At 39.5% G+C, this 16,159-nt stretch overlaps 1 protein-coding gene across 3 annotated transcripts in view; it reads right to left on the bottom strand.

Moving 5' to 3' along the window:
• The window catches only part of mical2b (microtubule associated monooxygenase, calponin and LIM domain containing 2b), a 170,303-nt gene that overhangs the window by 120,589 nt on the left and 33,555 nt on the right, over nucleotides 1-16,159 (bottom strand). For all 3 annotated transcript variants that reach the window (XM_034177202.1, XM_034177203.1, XM_034177204.1), the window contains exon 2: nucleotides 2,295-2,651. In XM_034177202.1, coding sequence (XP_034033093.1) covers nucleotides 2,295-2,558 — 264 coding nt within the window. In that variant the 5' untranslated portion in view covers nucleotides 2,559-2,651. The remainder of the gene's footprint in view (nucleotides 1-2,294; nucleotides 2,652-16,159) is intronic.

Here is a 16,159-nt window from a genome sequence, read left to right as displayed (position 1 = left end):
AGTTTGGGGGATGAGATTTACTGAATATTCCACCAACAAAACAAAATACATCTGTAAATATCCAGTTTGGGGGGGGGCGATAAGAAGTGAGCTGTTATTTTTGGCCCATCCCTGTCCCATTTCCAGCCTGTTTCCCCTCCCGACATCTTATCTTTGTTTTCTCCTTACAGAAGACGTGAAGTTGTTCCCACGCGGTGATAAAGGGCTTGGATACGACACGGAGACATGACATCAGCACGCGGATCGACAGACAAACGGATTCACAAAGTTAAACAGAATCCTTAATGGTTTCAGCTCAAACCCAGAAGATGACATCATGAACCGCCTCTTGTGTTTTAGCATCTACAGACAGACGATCACATATTCATATTAATGTGTAAATTAAAATAATCCATTTCATCGATTCTTCCAGAGAAATGCTGAGCGCTTTTTAGTGAATCACATCATTAATACAGATGACTGCAGTGAGAAGATGGATGAGGGAGAAACGATGTCAAAAAGTTTGTAGTTCCATAAAAAAAAAAAAAAAAATTACTAAGAAACCAAATTCCTAAAAAAAAAAAAAAAAAAAAAAAAAAAAAAAAAAAAAAAAAAATCTGAGAATTTGCTTTCCTCAGTGTTGTGTGAAGGTTCGACTGTCCCAAAACAGGCCTTAAAGGCACCAAGATTCACTAATTTTTATAGATACGTTTAGATCATTTTAGCAGCCTTTGCTTTTTATTCTTTGTTATTATTATTAATTTAGGCATGTTACTGTACCCCAAACCTTTCCATAGTCTGTATGTGTGTATGTGGCTCACATATCTCTCCGTTTGTTAGATCAACCTCAGCTTTCAGATATGGCTTGAGCATAGCACTATGAGCTGTGTATCCTTCATTATGAAAATTTTGGGGATTAATTTTCAAAACCTTTATTTTGATTAACATTGTAACATTCGTACTTCCAAGATGACGTGGCTCTCTGATGCTACTGGTAGCAAAGTTAAACAACACATAGTTCATGTTGCTCGCACCATTTAACAGTGAAATGTTTAATGCCAGCACCCCAGCAAATACTTTTACTGTGAAAGGCAAGATGTCAGTGTTCCTTATGACTGAGTTCAACTTGACAACACTGAGCAGACGTTAGCTAAAATCTGTTTTTGTTTTTTGTTCTTGCTGACAACAACAAATTTCCCACTATTTGTGCAATGTTTCTTTAAGTAAATAAGCTGAATAAAATCATATTTGTTGTGAGTTCAGGTTTAAATAAGCTGTGTTCAGGAGGTGGGATACTGATTTTGCTGTTTTAAATATTCTAAATGTTCCGTTTAATTTTGTTTAACTCTTCCAATAATCTTTTTTAGTAAGAATAGTTTATTTTCATATAATTTATAAAAAAAAAATTTTTAAACAGTATGACATACTGTATTCAAATAATAATATAATTAAAATAAGTACACCTCTTTGTACATCTCACCTTGAAACGCAGCCTCATATGACCATCCATGAGAAATCTACTTAAGCTCTCAATTTTCTATAGGAATACAGACTTCCTACAGGCACTGCACTACTACTGTTATTGTTTGTTGTTTTTTGGCCCTCTGAGGATTAGATGTAATTACCATAAAACAGGCATATCTAAACCCCTGTGCATGCATGCACATTACATGTGATTAATAGAATCTGGCTGCAGATACAAATGTCATGTCGTCTCATTTGTACATGGAAGCAGAAATGGGTTAAGAACGAAGAACTTTCCAAAAGCTGAGGAAGAACTCTGACCACTTCTATCAAATCCTTGAAGCTGGTGGTTCCTAACATGTTTCCTGTGTAACACCAGAACAGAAACGGCTCATCACAAATCGGATGTCTACTCTAAGTTGTAAGGAGATCATTCGGGGCATTATACACTCAGATTGTAAAATTTAAATCATTTTAAGATGCCTGTAGTGATAGAACAGCATTTCACAAGAAAAAAGCAAAGACAAAATAAATAAATAAAAAAATAGGATCTTTTTTGACCTCTCTTGGGTTCCCCACTTCTCAGGCGAGGAAACTACAGCGACCCGTAGAAACCACAAGTTAACACACAATGACAGTAAATAGAAAAGAGATCAATTCAACAGGAAGATGCATAAGACAAATGTCATGCAAATGACCTGCTGTTGAATTGGTGCAGGTGTATTTTGTATCTGTAAGTGCTCTTTGCATGTGCTAGTGTTGTGGCTTCTCGTGGCCACCATCGTACCACCTGATTTACGATGTCCTAACATTTCAAAGTGTCACACATCCTTCCCGCCCGGGTCTCTTACCCTGGTGCCCTGGCAGGCTTGGCTCTGGTTGTACACTTTATGTTGTGCCCTTTTGTCCAGTTTGGTCCACAGAGCTTTGACCTTCCAGGAGCTGACCGCCACCTTCAGGGTCCTGTAGAAGTTGCTGTAGTCCAGCGGATCCAGCTCCAGCTGCCTGCACAGGATACCGAAGGCCTGCAGCGTCCCTTTACAGGTGGACGCCTGGACAAAGTTTTCAAAGAGCTGGCCGGCCTGTGATGTGCGCTCATCTTCAGTCTCACCCATATGTAATGATTTAATCCCAAAATCTCTGATCCGTTCGCTGCTGCTCCACCGTCACCGCTACGATGTCTGTTGTACCACCATGTTCAGCCTACTCTGGAAGAAAAAGTATAATTTAAACATAAGAAGTCATGACAGCAGGAGTCCTACTTTTTCGACATAAAACTATGAAATAAATAAACAAACCACCTCTAGCTGCATCATCTCTACAGTCATAAAGGCCACATTTTCGTTTGACTTTTGACCTCTAAACTTCATAAAAACAAAGGAAATTTTACAGTAAATGACCATCAGTGGGTCCTTGGTGACCACCATACATCAGATTCGGAAATTATGTTCAAGATCTTTATCATTCTGCATGCACAACAAAATTGCAGGTGTCAGCAATGACATTTTGGACACGTGGTGCGTTTCTCTGTGCGTGATCTGATCCAGCACACAGACGCCTCAGTGCCGAGGACCCCAGTGGCCGCAGAACATGCCCACATTTCACCTGGCTGCAGCAGATTGTTACTCTGAGAGGTGGGGATGGACCAGATGTCCGCTTGAGTAATTGCCATCTGGGACCTTTGGTGGTTTTATGGTGTGGTACCGGTGCATACTCCCAGACCCGAAAAGAGTAAGTTTTCAATCATACAGAGTCATATGAACTTGCCAGGTTTTATGACTCACACAGAATTCCGGTGTCACAGACTTGCAACACCTTCTTGAAATATGACGCACAGCTGCACACAGCTTTGGGATTAATTATTTAAATTTTTTTTTTTTTTTTTGCAAAACAGTTCAGGTTCCAACAAATTGTTTGAAATCCACTTTTCTTCCACCGTCAAACGCATGAGAAATTACTGCAGGGTGCACTGAAACTTAACTGCAGGGGTCAACATGTCGCCGTACACAGTAGGTCACGTCCTGACTTCTATCCAACGAGGTGCACCGAAGGCTGATGTATCAAGCTGTGCAACGTGCCAGACCAAACATCCGTGTTCACATCTACACCTCCAGCCAAAAACAAGTCTGCTGACTTCAGTCTTAAATTAAGTTGCGCATTTTTCTTTACAGCAAAGATGTGTTTCTCCTCCGAGTTGTGCTGCATGCCTGATAGGATTATGACAGAGTGGCACTCGACCGTGTTCGGCTGAGTGGTCACGGGAGAAGCTCAAACAGCTGCTCCAGTCAAAAACACACCAAGAAACAACCAGTCTGTCTGCTGCACAAACCCACAATCACAACATCGTTTAACATTCCAGCAACTGCGTGCAACACTTCTTTGTTGGTGGTTCCTTCTGTTATTAAGTCAAACTACAAGGGGAGATCTTCACCAAGGCTAAAAACACACACACAAAAAAAAACAGTACTAGTCAACATAAACTGACTAAGACCACCCTCCTTTTTCCTGCAGCCACACTAAAATCCTACACAATTCCAATCACAGCCAATATGTATATCTCACGGACATGAACAAGTGAAGCTCCTCAGCATCTCACCGCGTCATTTAGGTCCTTCAGACCTTTTTTCAGTAAATGCTTCTGGGGAGCATTAGCATGGATAAAGCTTCTGGGGGCCCACTGCCATCCTGGCCTCCCCTCTAGCTCCACCCATAGCAGGAATTTTTCAACATTTGACATTTCCTGTTTCACTGTGGACTCAAAATTTGGCACTTCCTGTTTGGGACACAGTGTACCATGAGCAAGCTTTGTGCCGCTGCGCGTAGCTTCGCTTGTAGTATTTATTTGTTTTTATTAGTTTTATTGTTGTTATATGTTGTTACGTTATTGTGTTTTTTTAACGGACTACTCAAATGAAACTGCCCCTTGTGGGATTAATAAAGTTGTTGATTGACTGATTGGCTTTTGTGGCTCTTATTGGAGAGACTGTCCACAGTGCAACTTCTGTCGGTTGTATCACTGGCAGCTTCACGGTGGAGTGGCACAGTGCAACATTTTCATACAACAAAACAGATCAAATCTAGGCTCGAGCCTCCCATGTGCCTTCTGGCAAACTGTAGGTAAAACTTCACGTTTAAGAAAATCGTTCTCTGTGAAACTCCACCATGAAACTGTATTACTGGTGATGCAACAGATAAAAGTTGCACAGTTTCTCCAATCACAGCCACAGATGACTGTAGCGCCTTTAGGGCACGATACTGCTGTAAAACTGATGTTCTCTGCTCCATTATCATGCAGTACTGTACTGCTTGTATTTCTTAACGACTGATGCAAAAGAAATCATTGACTTTGTATCCATCCCCTTTACTTTTCTAAAGACAATTATTTGTCCAATTATTTATGGGCTTTGGAAATGGAAGAAACAAATAAAAAAATGGCTTCAGTTCTTAAATTATTCATATTTTTGTTAAACTTCTTGCACTAAAAGTAGAAATCGAACAGTACAAGCACATGTTTCATATCAAATTCATTGTGGGCGGGTACACAAGCAAATCATAAAAATTGCGCCACTGTCCAAATACTTATGGATCTAATTTTTATTCTATTCACTCTACAGCCTCAACTCTGCCCAGCAACAGGCTCGAGTAATTTGAAGTAGACAACTAACATTTAAGAGGTAATATCTACGTCAAAGGTGACGATGCGAAATCAGATCCTGATTACTTAAAGCCTCGGCTGCATTCTCACGATGACATGCCGCGGAAGCTCCCGTCTTAGAAAAGCTGGAAGGAGGATACGGTTTCATGCACGCACCCACACGTGCTCCAGCTGCACCACATGCATTATGCACTCGGTGGCCAAAAGGCCTGAGACAAAAATCACCTGATAATTAGCGAGCGATGACCAACGTGGAGGTGGGTCTTTATGTACAGGATCATCAGCTGGTGGGTTCTTGACTTTATTCCCGTCACACACCAACTAGTCCCTGTCTGCTCTCAGGGAGAATTCCTTAAGGAACACACACCTTCCCTTTAAGTCCTTGAGTGGCCCAGAGGGAGTCTCTGATCTCTGCTGAAAACAGTTTGGCAGCGCACAGGATCCTCTCACTTACCACTACCCCCATCCAGACCCATGCACGTCAGTCTTTCCTACCAGTTTAGTCTCTGCTCTGACAAAAGGGTTTCAGTACTTTTTTCCTGGAAACAAAATCAAAACTGGAATTCACCTCACCTATAAATTAAGCCACTGAAGCACATCCTTTAATAATTACTTGGTGCCTTCACAACAAAACCTTTATGACATCAGTGTAGTCATCTAACGAAATGCGTCAACAAACCACGATCAGATCTGATGCTTTGCCCTTATGGATCTCACATTCCACATGCTTTGAGAATTATGAGGTGCAAGTTAGGAAATTCAAGGAAATTTGCTTTGAAATAGCCTCCAGAGATGTTACGATGGACACACTGTACACCAAAGGGACCGGGATTAAAAATAGAGCCAACGATGCTGGAGGGTCATGGGAACGATCGAGACCTTTGGAAACAATGTTGTGTATAACCACATGTTCCGAGATTGGTTCAGGAAGTGGATCCTGTGGAATCTCTTTCCATATTTGTGTGTATGTGGACCCAGGGGCGGAGGGAGCCCATGATATCTGTAGATCTTTTGAGTTCTCCAGATACGCTTCAAGTTGTTGTAGCCAGCATTCATGTCCCTCCACCACAATAAGGCCTTATGGTAAGTGTAACTAATTAACAAGCTGAAAACAAGTCATCTAACCGACACCATGAGAGTAAAATCCTCGAATATGATTTAACATAAAATAGTCACACTTAAACCACTTTATTAGGCACACCCTCACAGCACCTGGTTGGACCCCCCTTTTTGCCTTAAAGAAATCGCTTAAATCTCAATGTTTCATGGAATAGATTCAAGAAAGGTGCTGGAAACATTCCGCACAGATTATGGTTCACGTTGACCAAATGTAGCATAGCATCACATAGCCATGACACCAATACACCACCAGCAACAGCCTGAATTGGCGACAAGGACAATACCTTCACGCTGTCTACTCTGGACCTTCCACCTGAATGCTGTAGTAGAAACAGAGACTCAGACCAAGTTATGTTTTTCCAAACTTCAACTGTCCAATTTTGTTTACTTATGCGCAATGTAGCCTGCTGTTTAGCCAACAAGAAGTACTATAAAATAAATAAAAGGTTTAAACCTTGCCCACCCCATGAGCTATCACTATGGCAACAGTGGTTAAAAAAAAACAAACAAAAAAAATTACATCAGGTTTTTTCCATCATCTGAAGAAACATCAAGCAGACTGAGTGACCATCTGTTATGGACACAAAAAAAAAACCTGTCAAAACTACATCCAGTGTTTTCGTCATTACAGGAAGAAACATCAAGCAGACTGGACTCAGTGGAGTGACCATCTGTTATGGACAAAATACAAAAAAAAAAAAAAACCTGTCAAAACTACATCAGGTGTTTTTTTTCCATTATATGAAGAAACGTCAAGCAGACTGGACTCAGTGGAGTGACCATCTGTTATGGACAAAATGCAACAGAAAACTGTCAAAATTACATCAGGTGTTTTTTTTCTATTATAGGATGAAATGTCAAACAGACTGGAGTCAGTGGAGTGACCATCTGTTATGGACAAAATACAAAAAAAAAAAAAAACCTGTCAAAACTACATCCAGTGTTTTCGTCATTACAGGAAGAAACATCAAGCAGACTGAGTGACCATCTGTTATGGACAAAATCCAAAAAAACCTGTCAAAACTACATCCAGTGTTTTCGTCATTACAGGAAGAAACATCAAGCAGACAGTGACCATCTGTTATGGACAAAAAAAAAAAAACCTGTCAAAACTTCATCAGGTGTTTTTTTTTCCATTATATGAAGAAACGTCAAGCAGACTGGACTCAGTGGAGTGACCATCTGTTATGGCAAAATGCAACAAAAACTGTCAAAATTACATCAGGTGTTTTTTTTCCATTATAGAATGAAACGTCAAGCAGACTGGAGTCAGTGGAGTGACCATCTGTTATGGACAAAATGCAAAAAAAAACAAAAAAAAAAACTGTCAAAACTACATCCAGTGTTTTCATCATTATAGGAAGAAATGTCAAGCAGACTGGACTCACTGCAGTGACCATCTGTTATGGACAAAATACAACAAAAAAAATTGTCAAAACTACATCAGGTGTTTTCTTCATTATAGGAAGAAACATCAAGCAGACTGGACTCAGTGGAGTGACCATCTGTTATGGACAAAATACAACAACAACAAAAAATTGTCTGAACTTATAGTGACAGAAATGTTTTCTTGAGTCCAAAGAAAAAATAAGAAACAAGAAGACCAAGAAAACAGACACATTCCACCTGGCTCTGGCAGATAGCTGGTTACTTTGGTGACCTGACCCAATACTGAACCCCATTAAGTGGTCAGCGGTGATATTTTCAAAGTCAAAGTCGGCTTTATTGTCAATTCTTCACATGTACTAGACATACAAGGAATCGAAATTTCGTTTCTCACCTTCCCTTGGTGATGACAGGACAAGACATTTCGACAATAAGGACAGGAAAGTGCACAAGTATTTACAGTGTAGTGTCTGAGGTAATAATAAATGTGGAAAGTGCAGTAGTGCAACCATTTGCCCTAAAGACAAACTACAAAAAGTAAAAGAGTATTTGAATCGCCTTTCATGTTCCAGAAGTAAATCAAGTTGTTGCTAAAGGTTCATCACCATTCTTCTGATTTTTCAGGTCAGTTAACATTCCATAACCCTCGACAGATGTGTAAACCTGGAGTTCAGAGAAAGAACACACCCCAGTATCTGGTGCCAAGTTTTCAAGAACTTATACTGTTTCCAGGAAAAATGATCACAAGCTTTAAATCCAAGTTTCCTTCCTCTGCAAAAATAATAATAAAACCTCAGTGTAAACAAAGGAGTAAAGTCACACTGGGACGTTCTAGGAAATGCAAACATTGCACAATGTGGAATTACGCGACCGATCGCCCAAGGTGCAAAGATCTGTAATGTGCAGGTGAGAGAAGTGTGTCACTAAGCCACAAAGGAGAAGCTTAACGCTCAATCATGGCACAGAATGACCTTATTTTACTGTAAGTACAGCGTGTCAGCATTTTCTTTGTAAATATCCGTAATGTAACACGTCTGAAGAAGGTACTGCTGTATCTTCCACATGCCGGGTTTCCAACATGGGGTCTGAGTTCCCCTTACGGGATCGTTAAACAACACAGGGAGGAGGTACGAGGTTTTCTGTGCTCTGAGATCGTCAAAATTAGTGCACGTTATATAAAGTCATAATAACTCACTTAACGGATAAAAGATCAGTGAATTTCTTTGGATGAACCAAAGGAGAAAAAAAAAGGGGGGGGGGGGGGGAGTTATAAATTATACATACATATCTTAATTATATTTTGATCAATTTTTTGCAGTGGGTACATACATTTATACATTCTTGGGGTGAGAGGTTGTTAGGAACAACCGGATAACATGGATTATAATCTGTTCAGAGAATGTGATATGAAAAAGGGAGGATTATGATATTACCATCATTTCTGTTAGATTCCCATGTTTTTCAGAAAAAAATAAATAAATTCAAAGCAGCTCTTCTTTGGCCATTTAACTTGTTGAAGCTTGAGCAACTCCTAAAATTAAATAATTTTCCATCATATTAAGTTTTGATTAATGCATTATATAATTATTAGAATTGCACTTTTTTTCCTGTGATATTCTCTGAAGTTATGTAACTTATTTTGAAAGGTCAATTGCTAACGTTTCCTCGATCCTTTTCCAAAAATCGAGTGAATCCAGCTGCAATGAAGCAACACTGGATGTTTCTGAGGTTAAAACTTGACCACAGCCTGATTTTATTTTCTTAAACTGACCTCTGAGTGAAAAGCAGCAGAGACGGTCCTACTGGGCTGGATTAGAAATATCACGCTGCATATTTCTTAAACTCTGATGTAACCCGCTGCACTTTCCATCGTAACGTCCTGATCCCTGTGGATTCTAAAACCTTCGGGGACGGATCAGAGGTTCAAAGTTCTCATGTTGCTTAAAGAGTCATCACAGCTGTAAAACAGCTCAGCTGGGACACAAAGGGCCCTATTTTGAGGATCTATTTTGCACACTCTAAAGCACAGAATACAAATTTATTTGCATGCCAGTCTCAAACATTTGGACTCATCACATGCGAGAATTATGAGCAGGTGTGGTTGGAGATCTACACATCTTGAAATGAGCTTGTTAGCTTCTTTCATTCGCAAATTAAAAATGAACAATTACCCAATTGTTACAGTTACAAGCAGCCTGTGATTATGTACCTTTGATTACAGTCTGAATACTTCTCAAGTTAATGATGTACAATATAATAAACCTTTAATGATGTGTAGTGATCCATTGGCATATGTGTGTGTTAGTATCAAAGTTCAGCAGGCCGACACATACTAGGTGCAAAGAAAGAAAAACAAACTAGAAAACAAAAGTTTAAGATCAAAAGAAAAACTGACATTCAGACAAAAGGTGAAACATGGGTACAAAAACAGTCATGATTAAGGAGAGACTGTTTTATATCACAATTTTCAGTTAAAGATTTAAGAATCTATCCATTAAAAAAAAAAAAAAAATCAACCTTTGAATCTGCGCCTTTTTCACCAATTATCACCCTGCTGTGTGGTCCTGTGACCTATAGATGGCATACTTGTCCCAGTAAAGTCCAACAAAACTACGGGCAAAACAGAAGCTATACTAAAATATGAAATGGAGCAAAATGGGGACTGATAATTACGAAATGGGGGTAAAATGTAACGAAATGGAGCAAAATAAGGTGTGAAATGAGGTACGAAATGAGATGCAATGATTTACCCAGACTGAACCCAACTGACCCAGAGTGACTCCAAATATGAGTAAATTAAGTACTTTTATTTATTTTTTGGTGGCTTTTGTGGCTTTTTGTAAATGCACTGCTTACTCAAAACGGACAGGTGTGCCATCTGGTGTTCAAGAGATGAAACGTCAGCCACTGACCCAACAATGGACCCATTTACATGTACATAAAATTTTACTCCTTTTCGCCCATTTCATATTTTAGTATGGCCCCAAAACAGCAGTATCTCTGAAGACTAATGACTTTTACAAGTTTGAGTAAAAAAAAAAAAAAAAAAAGCAAACCATTTCTACAATAATAATAATAACAACAAAACTGAAAACAGAAAGAAGAGGACAGGAAGAACAAGAAGAAAACAAAAAAACTTATTGCATCACAAAACCAAATCTCACTGTACCAGAAGGATTTGCAAAATGTAATTGTTACATGAAAAATGATGGTGAATAAAATAGTTTTGGGCTACAAAATCAGAAACAGAAACATACTTCTTGTTGCTTGGTGCTTCCAAGTTTCATGATAATAAATGCTGCTGTAATAAACAACAGATTGCTGTAGTCATGGTAACAGTCTAACGAACCAAACACAGAGCAGAACAAATGAGGCTTAATATAGACGACCACATTTATGATATATTGAGTCTATTGAGGGGGAGAAAAAACCCATTAAATAAAAATAAAATTAAATAAAACCCATTAAATAATCAAGACACCACAGATTTTATGATGGAAAACAAAATGTTTCTTTGCAAAAGATACAAATTTTATGACCCTCAGAAATTTCTGGTTTCCCATTTTCTCTTAATATTTCTACTGAATATTCTGAAAAACATAATGTGTAAATATTACAATCCTTTAAGGAAATTACAAAAACTTTTAAATACAACTAACAGCCCGCGTAGAGCAGAAACTGCTGGTTGAATTATCAGTCTGGTGCACAGCTAAAAGTGACACACCCACAGATAACGGACACGTTTGGCATTTCCACAATGGGAGATTATAGCCGAGTGAGGTGGTGAACTAATAATAATATTTCAAAATACAGAGTAGAATGCCCCCATTTATAACATTACAAATGTAAAACGATCAAATGAAATACAAAAAAAAAAAGGATACATTAGGATGAAGTATGGCTGTCAAAACAACAATAATTTAGAAAATAATGTGTTAATTTAGATTAATTAATTAGCAGCACCTGTAAACGTGTTATTTTTTTAAATCTCAGTTAATTGCACTTTGATCCTTTGTGTTTTGATGTCACTAACTTTGCTATCGTTTTATCACCCTAACCTAATCAAAGGTGTAAACCTCTCACAATGAGAAAAAAACGATAGAAGGGAAAAAAAAAAAAGACCTTGGAAGAATGCACTCTGAGTTCCCTTCAAGTTACACTCACATCTCAATGATTTCAGCTCAGAAATCAGCAAAATCGTTTAGTTTGGGAACTGGTTAAATTAGAAAACTATATTATATAGATTTGTGCAAAAATCTTTAATATGGCAAATTTCCAAGGATGCAACTATGAAAATATTCATGTTTCCATAAATTAAAGAGATGATTTGAACAAGTTGCTTTAAAGAACTATTAGACCAAGTACCAAAAAAAACACAAAAAAACCGCACTGCAGTATGCAAAAAGTACAACTTCTTGTATGAATGAGGATGAAACTGCACCCTTACAGGACGACTGCAACAAAAACAGACTGCACACGAAGCATAAAATTAAGAGAACAGCTGAGTTTTATGGCAAATCCTCTGTCACATCCTTCAGTTTACCACAGTGATGCATCCATAAAAACAAGTTCAACACTTTACGGGATTTTATGCTTTTAGTTTATCTTAGAAATGTTGCAAATCAGATGTGCCAGCTCTCGCTAAGAGATGAGCCCAAAATAACTGATTGCAATAAGTACACGCCGTGCCCAAGACGACAAATAAAAATCATCCCCAATTAGTTTTAGAACTACAAACCCTCACAACACCTCACAGTAATCTGATGCAGGAAAATCCTCGAGAAAGCCAGAATTATTAAGTTTGTGACAGGGATTTGTTTCCCAGCAAAACAATGACCACATGCGTAAAGTCAATTCTGCACATCAACTCAACCAAAGCATTTTGGACTAAAATATAAACTGTGTCTTTGCCTTTCACTGTCAAATTGTTCCTCCAAAAGGCTGTGAACCAGCAAAACTCTGCACGTTCATTTGATCTAAACTACAATCAATATAGAAGCGAGATTGAGATGGTTTGGACATGTGCAGAGGAAGGATCCACAGTATATAGGGAGAAGGACGCTGAGGATGGAGCCACCAGGCAAGAGGAGAAGAGGGAGGCCAAAGAGGAGGTTTACGGATGTGCTGAGGGAGGACGTGAACGTGGTTGGTGTGACAGAGGAAGATACAGAGGACACGGTGAGATAGAAACGATTGATCTGCTGTGGCGCCCCCTAAAGGGAGCAGCCAATAGAAGAAGAATCAATATGAATCTTTGATATGTTCCATGCAGTATGCAAATTCAAATATTCCAGAATTGGACCTGGGCCATATGAGAATTCTGCTTCCATGTAAGACATCCAGAAGTGTGCAAAAACGGTCCAAAAACGCAAGTATTCTATTGGTTTCTATATTTCAGAAAAATTAAACACTGGTCCAAAACCATTTCAGATCAAATAATTTTTCAGGTTTCTAGGCAGCTGAGATGTCAGGTTTAGACCCCAGACCTCGTTTTGACCCCAGAAGATGCACTGTCCTTCCAGAAATGGCACTCAGATCCAAGCATGAAATGAAAAATTTTAAATAAAATAAATCCGGACTTTGATATAAATATCAAATTAAACTTCACACTAATAAAAATCTGTTTCACAGTGCATTAAATATGAGAAATGAATAATTCAGTTTACCAGTTACTTTTAAGAAGGACAACACCAACCAACCATTTTAAAGTTTGCCAGCTGGTCCAAAGTGAGGTCAATCTGTTGAAGACAGATTTTCCACTTTAAAAAAATAAATAAATAAAGTACTTAATGTTCAACACTGCTGAAGTCTGACTGTAAAATGTTTGTCCTTTTAATCAGATCAACTGAAGAGGACAAACGGCTGAAAGTGAACAAACATCTACATGTCTCAGAGATCACCAGATGGAAATATCAGGGCAAAGTTTAATAAGATTCAAATGCATGGAAATCACACCGGACTCACACAAGGACAGGAAATGACAGGACAGGTCAGAGAATCTGAACAACACCGAGAATTCAACGTTTACATCCACAGTCCATGAGCCAAGATAGGTTTTCAGTCCCACTTAAAGGAATAAATACCACAGCCTGCACAGGGCTGTGTGCTGACAGTGCCCGAGTGGCAGCTATAGCCAAGTATAGGCCAACATTTAAAAATGCTCCACCCATATTGGAAACTATACCACATTACTTATCTGATCATAAAGACTCCAAAAAGATATAGTTTGGCCCATCTATGACTGAATATTATGGAGTTATGGGGCAAACCCCCCCCCCCCCCCCCCCCCCCCCCCCCCCCCCCAAAAAAAACAGCAAAAATTTCCTTTTGTACAGAGGTCAAAAGTTAAGGTTGTTCCAATTTTGGTCAAATGCGAGGCAAATTACTGGTTGAGTTAATAGGGTTTAAAAAAAGGAATTTTTTTAAAACTGTTTTTCAGTTAGCTTTATATACATTTAACTGTTTTCATAGTGATAAATACATTTTTAGATTCATATAGTGTTATTTTAAGTAAATTTTTAGATTGCTAGCTTTATATTCATTTAGCTAGTCACATAGCTTTGCATGAATTTATGTTCAGTTAGCTGTTTTTCAGTTAGTTTTATATACACACTTAACTGTTTTCATAGCAATAAATACATTTTTAGATTCAGATAGTGTTATTTTACGTCAATTTTACAATTTTACTTTGTTAGCTTTATAACCATTTAGCTATTGCTTTGCATGAAATTATGTTCATAGTGATAAATACATTTTTAGATTCAGATAGTGTGATTTTAAGTACATTTTAGATTGCTAGCTTTATATTCATTTAACAATTTGCATATCTTTGCATTAATTTATGTTCAGTTACCTGTTTTTCAGTTACTTTCAGATTCAGTTAGCTTTATACACACTTATCTGTTTTCATAGTGATAAAGGTTTCGACTGTGATTGTTTTAAATGCATTTAGATTTGGTTAGCTTTATATTCCCTCAGCCCCAACCAGTCCCAGCAGAAGACTGCCCTTCCCTGAGCCTGGTTCTGCTGGAGGTTTCTTCCTGTTAAAAGGGAGTTTTTCCTTCCCGCTGTCGCCAAGTGCTTGCTCACAGGGGGGTCATTTTGACCGTTGGGGTTTTTCTGTAATTGTTGTATGGCCTTTGCCTTACAATATAAAGCGCCTTGGGGCGACTGTTTGTTGTGACTTGGCACTATATAAATAAATAAATAAGATCTGATTTGATATTCCGTTTGTTAGCTTACAAGCTATAGTTACGTTGCGCTAGATGAATTGTTTCCGGTTTAGATTGAGTCAGATTTATTTTCAGTCAGTTTTAGATTGTTTCAGGTAGGTTTTCCTGGAGCTGCACTCACTTTGGTTTTGACTAGGTTGGCTTTGTGTTTTTGTTGTTGTTTTACAACACAGATATTGTTTATTCAAGTATGGCAGTGGTAGGTCGATGACCTATATGGGATCTAGGTGCTCCCGCCATCACGAGCCTCCCAGGTGACTGGGTTATAGCAGTTGGTAGATGTGACTCATTAGCCCTGTTAAGGCAGTCCACCTAGGGGAAGGAAAACCCTGATGTTAAACCCCCAGCCTGGGTTACTGCCCCCATGCCTCCGAGGAAGGTTCTTTAGCCAGAGGCTAGGAGAAGGACACTATGATGTAAAACCTACAGCCTGGTGGTCGCCACAGCTGTCTCAGCTTGTCACTGTGGAGTGCCACCTTGCCTAAAGAGTGGAATTGGTGTGCGTGAGCTGATCCCCACTTTAAGCAACGAGCACAGGCGGGAAGGAAAGCCCTGCAGCGATGGGAAGAGGCGAAAACAGCAGGTGCATGATGGCACTGGGAGCTGCAGTCTCGATCCTGCATGCAGGCAGCTCAGGAGCTATGGTCGTTTGATTGCTGACCCGAGACAACAGCATGATCCGGCAGGGCCCTGGGTGACCAAGCAGCTCTGTTTAGGGATAGCCCTGCTTGCTCCACATGGAGACAGACCTAGAAAAGGTGGTCTAAACATGGCTTGTCTCACTAGACCCAGTTGGCTCACTGCTGCCAATGGGCATCACTACACGCGGTGCAAAAAACAAAGAACCTGAAAATTGCGTGCTGGAATGTACGCACAATGATGGACTCAGACAATAGCGATCGTCCTCGAAGACGCTCAGCCTTAGTCGCTAAAGACCTAGCAAGGCTTGACATAGACATTGCTGCACTCAGCGAGGTGCGCTTTGTAGACCAAGGGTCACTCACCGAGGAAGGCACAGGCTACACACTGTTCTGGTCAGGGAAGGCTAAAGAAGATCGTCGACTCTCAGGGGTCGGGTTCATGATTAAGAGCGCCATAGCACATAGGTTACACAGTCTGCCAGTTGGACATTCTGACCGACTCATGTCACTCCGGCTCCCCATCAACAACAAGGATTTTGCCACTATTGTTAGTGTGTATGCCCCAACCATGTAGGCCGACATCGGAGTTAAGGAGGCTTTCTATAGCGATCTGCACAACCTTCTACAGCGCGTCGACACCCAGGACAAGCTCCTCATCATGGGAGATTTCAATGCCAGAGTGG

The sequence above is a fragment of the Thalassophryne amazonica genome, chromosome 8 (genome assembly GCF_902500255.1).
Source record: "Thalassophryne amazonica chromosome 8, fThaAma1.1, whole genome shotgun sequence".
In the NCBI taxonomy this organism is placed as follows: Eukaryota; Metazoa; Chordata; class Actinopteri; order Batrachoidiformes; family Batrachoididae; genus Thalassophryne; species Thalassophryne amazonica.
The sequence above is the reverse complement of the archived record's forward strand: the minus strand, read 5'-3'. Positions and strand labels throughout refer to the sequence as shown.